The 8636-nt window shown below is 53.5% G+C and overlaps 1 protein-coding gene across 1 annotated transcript in view; it reads left to right on the top strand.

Moving 5' to 3' along the window:
* Positions 1 to 759: 759 nt before the first annotated feature.
* Positions 760 to 8636, top strand: part of NUP210 (nucleoporin 210) — an 89364-nt gene continuing 81487 nt past the window's right edge. The window contains exon 1 of the mRNA XM_039224703.1: positions 760 to 985. Coding sequence (XP_039080634.1) covers positions 813 to 985 — 173 coding nt within the window. The 5' untranslated portion in view covers positions 760 to 812. The remainder of the gene's footprint in view (positions 986 to 8636) is intronic.

Genomic DNA, 8636 nt, shown 5'->3' with positions numbered 1-8636 from the left:
CAACCTGTTTCCTCCAGGAGAAATGGGGATCATCACCTCTCTGGCCAGGCCGTGTGGAGGCTGAAGTGGGAGGAAGCACCCAGAGCCCGGGTCCCTCTTCTGGAAAGCAGGGACCGGGATAAGCTGCATCTCAGCACTCAGCTTCCCAGATTTCCGCGGTGCCTGACCCTTTGCGTCTTGAAGGTCAGCCTCCCCGACCGAGTTCCCAGTTAGGGGCCTCGTTTGTGCTGTGTCCCAGCCGGCTCAGTTGCCGGAGGCGCCGAACAGAGCTGAATGAATGGCCGCGAGCCAGGCTGCAGGGCTCCATGCTGGCACCCAGGTCAGCTGGAGAGTTTCAAACCACGCGATGTGAGCTTGGAGACCACAAAACTACGCGGTGGTTCCCGCTTGGGAGAGGGGTGGCCCGCAGGCGCGCGCGCGTTCAGGCTGACCCCACGTGGGCGCGCGCCCTAGCCTTTCATCCCCGGCCTTATGGTGGCTCGAGCACGGGCTCCATCCCCCACCGTGTCCCGCCCGCACTGCGCGGCGAAGGGCGCGCGCTCTCTAGAACCTCCCGCCACCCCGCGTGGTCGGGAGCGCGCGGACCGGGGCGCAGGCCGGGGGTGGGGTTGCCAAGGGCTCAGCCCCCTCAGTTCCCGCGCTCGGGCCCCGCCGGGGCCCAGGAAGTGGCCCTAGGCCGCGGCCCTCGCCCCGCCCCCTCCCGCCCGCGCTTATCACCTGCTGGCCCGGCGCGCGCTGGCGGGGAAGGAGGGCGACAGGGGGAGCGCGCGGGCGGCCCGGAGCCGGGTCGCCGGAGGTGAAGCGCGGCGAGGATGGCGGCGTGGGGCCGGGGGCTGCCGCCGCTGCTGCTCGCGCTCTCGGTGCTGCTGGCGCTGGGCCCCACCGCCGCGGCGGCCAAGCTCAACATCCCCAAAGTGCTGCTGCCCTTCACGCGGGCCACGCGCGTGAACTTCACGCTGGAGGCCTCGGAGGGCTGCTACCGCTGGTGAGCGTGCGGCCCGCGGCCGGGAGAGGGAGGGCCCTGGGGTCTGGCCGGCCGGCCGGCAGGCAGGCAGGCGCGCGCTGCAGGTGCGCCGGCGCGGGGGGAGCGCGGTTTCGGCTCGCGAGGCTGATCCGGCGGGGCCTGCGGGAGCGCGCGGCTTCCGGGGCCGGGGCGGGTGCTTGGGTGGGGGGCCGGCGGGGCAGCCGGGCGCGCACCCAGCAGGCCCGCGCGCAGCAGGTGCGTCGGCGCGCGCTCTCTGGGCCCTTGGGCCGCTGCCAGGCCGCCACTGCCGGCCGGGGCGGCTGGCCGCGCGGGACGCCGCCACTGCGCATGGCGCCGCCTGGGCCTCGGCGCGGCTCCTGCTGGAAGGGAGCTGGGCCGGGTCTGCGCTCGCTGTGTGCTTGTGGTTTGTGCAGGAGGAGGGAGCCCCAGAGTCGGCCTGACTTGAGGAAGTGCGTCCGATGCTGCTGAGGGCTCCGGGAAGGCCCTACCGGGGAACGGGGTCTTCAGGACTTCCCCTACAGGGATAGGAATGCACTGGAGCTCCTGGCCAGGGATGGGGGTCCAGGTGGGCTTACTCTTCCCCTTCTTGGGCAGGACTCCGGGGAGCGGTGCAAAAAGCGCAAGCGCTGCTTAAAAGCCCTAGTCTAGAGACACAGGTTTCTTGGTTTTATCTGGTGATGGGGACTCATCCCAGGCGCCTGACTGGTGTGGGAATTGGGTTTGTGGAGAAGTATGAAAGGCGTGCGTGGGAAGAATCATAGCCGTTCAGCATCGTTGGGAGGAACACAAACCTTTGATGAAAGGTCTTGCGGAGGAAACTCTAGGGATCCATTTTACAGATGAGAAATGAAACGCAAGGAATGGTTGGTGATTCACCGCGGGTTGACCAGAGTGAGGTTGGCGTTTATGCTCCACACTCAAGGTTTTTTTTTTCCACAACAACCCTCCGGGCTTCCTGGGGGAACTCAGGAATTCTACATTCATTGTGGGGGGTGGGATCTTGGAAACCCCAGAAACTAGAAACTAGAGGCTTCTGTTTGTTCCTTCTTACCCTAGACGGAGAGGCCTGGCTATAGGCCCCTGGCTGGGCAGGGTGATGTGGTCCAGAGCTTCCATCTAGCTGCCAGGGAATTCGGCTTCTACTCTTGCAGGCTGTGCCCGAGGCCCCACCTTGCCAGAGATGGAAGAAGGCGGTTCTCCGCCCCTTGGCATCCATGATACACTTTCTGCCTCTCCCTTTACCTGTTTGATGCCCGGGTCATTGTTGAGGCTTAACAAGGTGTGATCACTTTACAGAAGACACGTGTGTGTATGTGTGTGTTTTAAGTATGTTTGGATATCAGTACGTGGATATTATGCGAGTATGCTTACCCCCAAGCCTGACCTTGGCTCAGAGGAGCGGTCTTCCTCAAGTGTACTTATTTGTAGCTATTTATTTTCTGAAAGCCGGCCTTCTGAAATAAGGCCATGCAAAGTCAGCCAATTGTATTTTGGGTTTAGTGCCTTATGCACCTGGAGGGTCTTATTTCTGGCTTGGCATCAGAGGCTGACCTTTGGCTCAGAAGTTTTCTATATCTCCGACTAGGGCCTCATCTGGTGTGGGAAGGTGAGCTGCTAGTCCATACTTTTCAGAAGACACATGCTTGTTCTCTGGTTGAAGTCCTCTGTTCTCTTGATAGATGAGCAAGAGGAAGCTGGTTATTAAAAACAGCTGGCTTCAAATGAATCCCTTTGGCTGTATTTGTATGCTACTTCCTTTGAGATTCTATAGCTGCACTTTTTCCCCCTCAAATAAATTTTTTTTTCTGAGAGGGGCTGGTGATTTTTAATTTACTTGTATAGCTTCTTAGGAGAAAGGAGGAAGAAAACGACATTCTTAATCTCTTATGCATCAGAGAAGTGCTAAGTACCTTATGACTTGTTATGCATCTGATCCATAATTTTCATTGCAAATGTGTGACTGCTTAGTTTCTGTGTCTTTGCAGAGATGTTTGGTGTTTGTGATTTCCCCCTTAACTTCACAGGAAAATCTTCCATCAATCAAGGAATGAAAATATTGATTTTGAGTAGTGCTGTTCTTAGTTTAGTTCTTGGTTGCTTTAGTGCTTGAAGAATTTCCTCTGGAGATTTACTTAAGAGTTGGCGTGCAGATGAGCCAGACAGCCGCAGGTATCTAAACCTGGGAGGAAACTGTCTTCTTCGTCCAAGAAGTTAAGTCTGAAACTGAAGAACAAAAAGAAATTAAAACTCTCCTAGACCTCGGGGGTGGGGGGCGGGGAAGCTTTGCTCAGTCCTCTGAATTTGGGGCCAGAGTTTACTGACACCACTGCATGCCTCAGCCAGTGCCTTAAAGTTGACACTTTTCCTCTTTCTTGATTTTATAGCATCAAATAGTTGGACAGTGTTTGAGCCAGAGGAGCCCTAGAGATTGTAATGCAAGCTGCCCACCTTGAACTCGGAACCTCAGAGAAGGAAGGGCTCTGTGTGACATCACGTAAACACAGGTGGTCCCCGATCAGTGATCATTCCACTTAGATCGTGCAGCTTTACGATAGTGCGAAAGTGAGAGGCATTCAGTAGACACTCTGCGTGGCACTTTGGATTTGGATCTTTTCCTGGGCTAACGACGTGCAGTCGGACACTCTCTAGGGACGCGGGGCAGCGGACGGCAGCTGGTCAGCTGTGCAATCACGAAGGCCAACACCCAGTACCCTCACAAGCATTCTGTTTTTCACTTTCAGTATGGTATTCAATGCATTAATGACCCACTCAACACTTTGTTTTCAGATAGGTTTGTGTTAGCAGATTCTGCCCAACCTTAGGCTAATATGAACGTTCCCAGCACGGTTACGGTAGGCCAGGCCAGGCTATGATGTTTGGTACATTTGGGGTATTAAATGCACTTTCAGGTTGTAATAAATACGTTTTTAAAGTTTATGTATTTTTTTAGAGAGAGAGAGAGGGAGGAAGAGAGAATACAAGTGAGGGAGGGGCAGAGAGAGATGAAGAGAGAGAATCCCAAGCAGGCTCCGCCACACGGATAGCATAGAGCCTGATGCGGCCCTTGAACTCACGCACCATGAGATCATGACCTGAGCCAAAATCAAGAATCGGACGCTTAACGGGCTGAGTCACCCAGGCGCCCCGATAGTTTCAATTTGAGATGGGTTTCTTGGGTCTGACCCCATCGTAAGTCGAGGAAGATCTGTGGCGATAGTCTGTGAGCTGAGTGGGAGCTCACGGGGACGCCACCATTCCCACCTCATTCTGGGAGGTGCAGTTTCCGGCTAATTTTCCAGCCACTGATCGAATCCTTCCAGTTGTACCAGCATTGCTGGTTATGAGGCAAGTCTCTTACTCTTTTGTGATATTTTGTGTTCTTAGAAGTGCTCCTCCAAGTATTTCTCATTAGATATTTCTTTTCTTTCTTTTTTTTTAAGATTTTATTTTTAAGTTATCTCTATACACAATGTGGGGCTCAGACTCACAACCCTGAGATTAAGAGTTGCACAATCTGCCAACTGAGCCAGGCACCCCAGGTCTTTTTTTTTTTTTTTTTTAAAGGTATCCTTTTATATACAAAATGACATTACATAGGGAATTGGGAAAAAGAGAAATAGACCCCAGTCCTTCAGCGTGACATGACCAGTCACCATTTAGGCTCCGTTCTAGTCACTAATTCCCCCCCCCACCCCTTTCCGAGATCCTTTCTGACATTGTCTTATGCTTGGTATTTGGGCCATTTGGTATCTTCCTTCTCTGCCCCCGTCCAGCTCACGTTAAGGGTCAAGTGTTTTTATTTTTTAAAGTTTACTTATTTATTTTGAGAGAGAAAGAGGGAGGGAGAATGTGATTGGGGACGGGCAGGGGGAGAGAGAGAGAGAGAGAGGGAGAGATTCCCAAGAAAGGTCTGCAATCTCAGCATGGAGTTGGACATGGGGTTTGATCTCCCAAACCCCGAACCGTGAGATCATGACCTGAGCCAAAATCAAGAGTCAGACACTTAACTGACTGAGCCACCCAGGTGTCCCAGGGCTCAAGTATTTTTTTTTTTTTTTTTTTTATGGTGCCTCATTATCTTCCAAAATGTTGAGCGACAGAGCACCATTCTGCTTGGTAGCTGTTCCATCGTCTGCTTATGCTCCCTGTGATTGGAGTCCCGGGTTGTTCTGCTCTCTCCCCTGGGCTTGTCGTAGAGATAGTGAGTGTCTGAGGTCAGCTTCCCAGCACAGCCTGAGCTGAGGACTTGGCTGCCTGTGGTTTACTTGAGAAAATGCTCTCCCAGGAGGCAGGGTAGAGAAGAGGAAGGACATGAGCAAGGATGTGGGCCTGTGTGACCCTTGTGACCCTGTGGAGTTGAAATGCACTCCAGATGCATCTCCCTTGAGGTACAGGGGAAGCCGAGCTTTTGAGCTTGTACCTGCAGTCCCCGTTGGCTGCCGCCCGCAATGTAGCCCCTACCCCTCTCCTGTGCCCAGGAAAGTCTCCCCACAGGACCCTGGAACTCCTGCTGTGTTTGCCAGGCTTGGTCAGGAACCAGCGTGCACTTCTCAGCCACGGCGTTAGGATTCTTGGGGAAGAAGATGGGAGCCCTTCCTGCTGCAGAAGTCCCCACACAGCAGCCCTTGTCCTTGGTGTGTGTTGTGTCCCAGGCACCTCAGGTGACCCCTTGGCGAATTGGGGCATGAAAGAGCCAGCGGTCCCTCTGCCCTTGCTGACCTGTAGCTGTGTGAGGTCCAAGGCCAGCAGCACCTCCCAGGGTCTCTCAGCCTGGCCCTAGTTGAAGGAAGCAGCCAGTTCCCCTGCAGCCTGGGGAAAGTGGAAGAGAAAGAGGAGGGGCAGGGTTTCCTCTGTCTCTTCTGGAAACCCCCGTACACACTGAGCCAAGTAGGAGAGTCACCCGGCCAGCTGCCTTCTGCTGAGCTCACAGACTCAGCCTGGAGGATGGAGGCTGTTCACGTGCGTGAAGCCGGACAGGTGAGGCACTGGCACCCAGGGGCCGCTGGAGACTCAAGCACTGAAGTCAACATACAAAATTTACAATGGGGAAGCGGGTTTGATTCGGGGCGGGGTGTCAGTGCTCACTTGGAAGACCCACCCTGTCCAAACGCAGTGGGGCGCACTGCTCAGCAATAGGTATTTCACAGTAAGGCCTTCAGATCTCCTTAGCAGGCGATGAATGGTTGTGACTTAGAGCCGAGCCAGGCACCACTCCTGGGCCTGGGCTGGGGATCCTGAATGAGCAGCTGATGCCCTGCTGTCCTGGAACCTGTAGTTGGTTGGAAGAGTTAAATGATAAACTAAGGTGAAGTAAACGGCTGCGTATTTCATGAGGTCATAAGTCCGTGAAGGACATAAAACAACGCACCATGATAGGGGCTACAGAAGATGGTATGCGATTTTGGGTAGGGAGCTGACCTGGGACCTGAATGGGTACCACCCGGAGGGAGCAGCAAGTGCAGAGGCCCTGGGGAGGGGCTGAGCTTGTTGCCGGAGCACAGATAAGGCATGCTTGGTGAGGGGAAGGGTGAGGTTAGGGAGGGTTGCAGGGGCCGGGCCATGTGGGGCCTTGAGGGCTGTGGTGAGGAGATAGGAAACGGGTTGCTAGGGTCAGGACTTGGGATGTGTTAGCCTGGGACCAGTTAGTTCATTCCCAGGGCCTTGCTCTTTGCCCTGCACCCGCCTCGAGGTCTGCCTGCCGCTCCAGGCTGGCGGGGGCCTTGTTCAGGTCCCTTAGAAGACTTGCGGAGGGAGGTGTCGGGAAGTGTGTGTTTACTTGAGCTGACCCGGTGCTGGGTTGTTTTCTTCCTGCTTTCTCTGCGGTCTGCTATGCCCGCACCAATGGGTGGCTTCCTCCCTGAAGGCCCTGCCTCTGCCCCAGAGGGGCTGGAGCCCGCAGGTGGAGGGTGGGTGGGCTGTGCTTTCCTCCGCTCCCACCCACCCCTGCTCTTTCTATGTCTCTCACTTCTCGTTTTTGGACTTTTTCTGGCCTGACCGTCCCACAGCCTTGGGTTCCCCTGCCCAGCTCCTGTCCCTGTGTTCTGAGGACTGGTGAACAGTTCCCCCAATGCAGTGGGGCCCCAGAGCACCTGACACACTGTGCGTGAGCCGGCCTTCTGTCATGTGGAACAGGAAAGATTTACCCTTTCAAAATCCGTTGTTAGCCCTTTCGATTTCCTCAGAATTAAAGTTTATGTCTGGTGCCAGTATGCTATTTACATTTTTGTTTATTTGTTTGTTTCTAAAATTGTGATAAGATTCACAAATTGCAAATTTTACCAACTTAATCATTTTTAGGTACACAGTTCAGTGACTTTCAGTACATTCATACTGTCGTGCACCCATCCCCACCACCACTCTGCAGAACGTGTCCATAATCCTCTACTGAAGCTCTGCCCCGTCAGACAGAAACTCCCCCCACAGTCCCTGGAAACCACCATTCTGCTTTCTTTTTAACACCTTTGAATGTTTGCCTGTCTCCTGAGAGCAGACAGAGGGGCCCAGAACCTTTGCAGGCATCAGTGCTCTCCCCCATGGTAACATTGTTTTGATACATGTTTCTTTTTACCATCACCTGAGATGTGTGGCAAATGGTATGAGCTTCCCGTTTACACTAGTAATACAAGGTTTTCTTTAAAATAATTATTTTGGGGGGTGCCCCAGTGACAGTTAAGTGTCCTGGCTTTGGCTCAAGTCATGATCTCATGGTTTGTGGGTTAGAGCCCCACATTGAGCTCAGTGCCGACAGCTTGGAGCCTGGAGCCTGCTTCGCATTCTGTGTCTCCTGACTTTCCCCTGCTTGATTTCAGTCCCTGTCTCTCTCTCTCAAAATAAATAAAACATTTAAAAAATTTTTTAAAAATATATATTTTTTTAATTTTTTTAATGTTTTATTTATTTCTAGGAGAGAGAAAGAGACAGTGTGAGCAAGGGAGGGTCAGAGAGAGAGGGAGTCACAGACTGAAACAGGCTCCAGGCTCTGAGCTGGCAGTCAGCACAGGGCCCGACGCGGGGCTCGAACCCACGAACCGCGAGGTCATGACCTAAGCGAAAGTCGGACGCTTAACGGACTAAGCCACCCAGGCGCCCCTTAAAAATATTTCTAAAAAAATGTCTTATTTCTTTATTTTGAGAGAGAGTGGGAGTGGGAGAGGGGTGGAGAGAGAGGAAACCAAGCAGGCTCTACACTGTCAGCACAGAGCCCCACATGGGACTTGAACCCATGAATGGTGAAATCATGACCTGAGCAAAATCAAGAGTTGGGCGCTTAACTGACAGAGTCACCCAGACACCCACACCACAAGGTTTTCTTTTAAAGTGCTTTTTCTTTCAGGAAGAATCCATTTAGAAGAAGAAAATTAAGGAAACGATACAGGGTTACCTGGATGTGCCTGGACCCCTGGAGGGCAGCATACAGAGGGGGATTCGCAGGTGGGGAAGGGTTGGCGGGTGTGCGGGCAGCTGTCCAGGGGGCCAGAGGGGCACATCCAGAGGTTTCACATATTGAAGGGGATGTGTGGCAAAGGGAGCCAAAGTAGCAGAACCAATTTTTCTGGTAATCCCTTTATATCATTCCCCACTTAATCCTTAAACACACACACACACACAGACACACACACACCAGAAAAAACAACAAAACAAAAACAAAACC

The sequence above is a fragment of the Hyaena hyaena genome, unplaced genomic scaffold (genome assembly GCF_003009895.1).
Source record: "Hyaena hyaena isolate Hyena2069 unplaced genomic scaffold, ASM300989v1 scaffold_1734, whole genome shotgun sequence".
Taxonomy (NCBI): domain Eukaryota; kingdom Metazoa; phylum Chordata; class Mammalia; order Carnivora; family Hyaenidae; genus Hyaena; species Hyaena hyaena.
The sequence above is the reverse complement of the archived record's forward strand: the minus strand, read 5'-3'. Positions and strand labels throughout refer to the sequence as shown.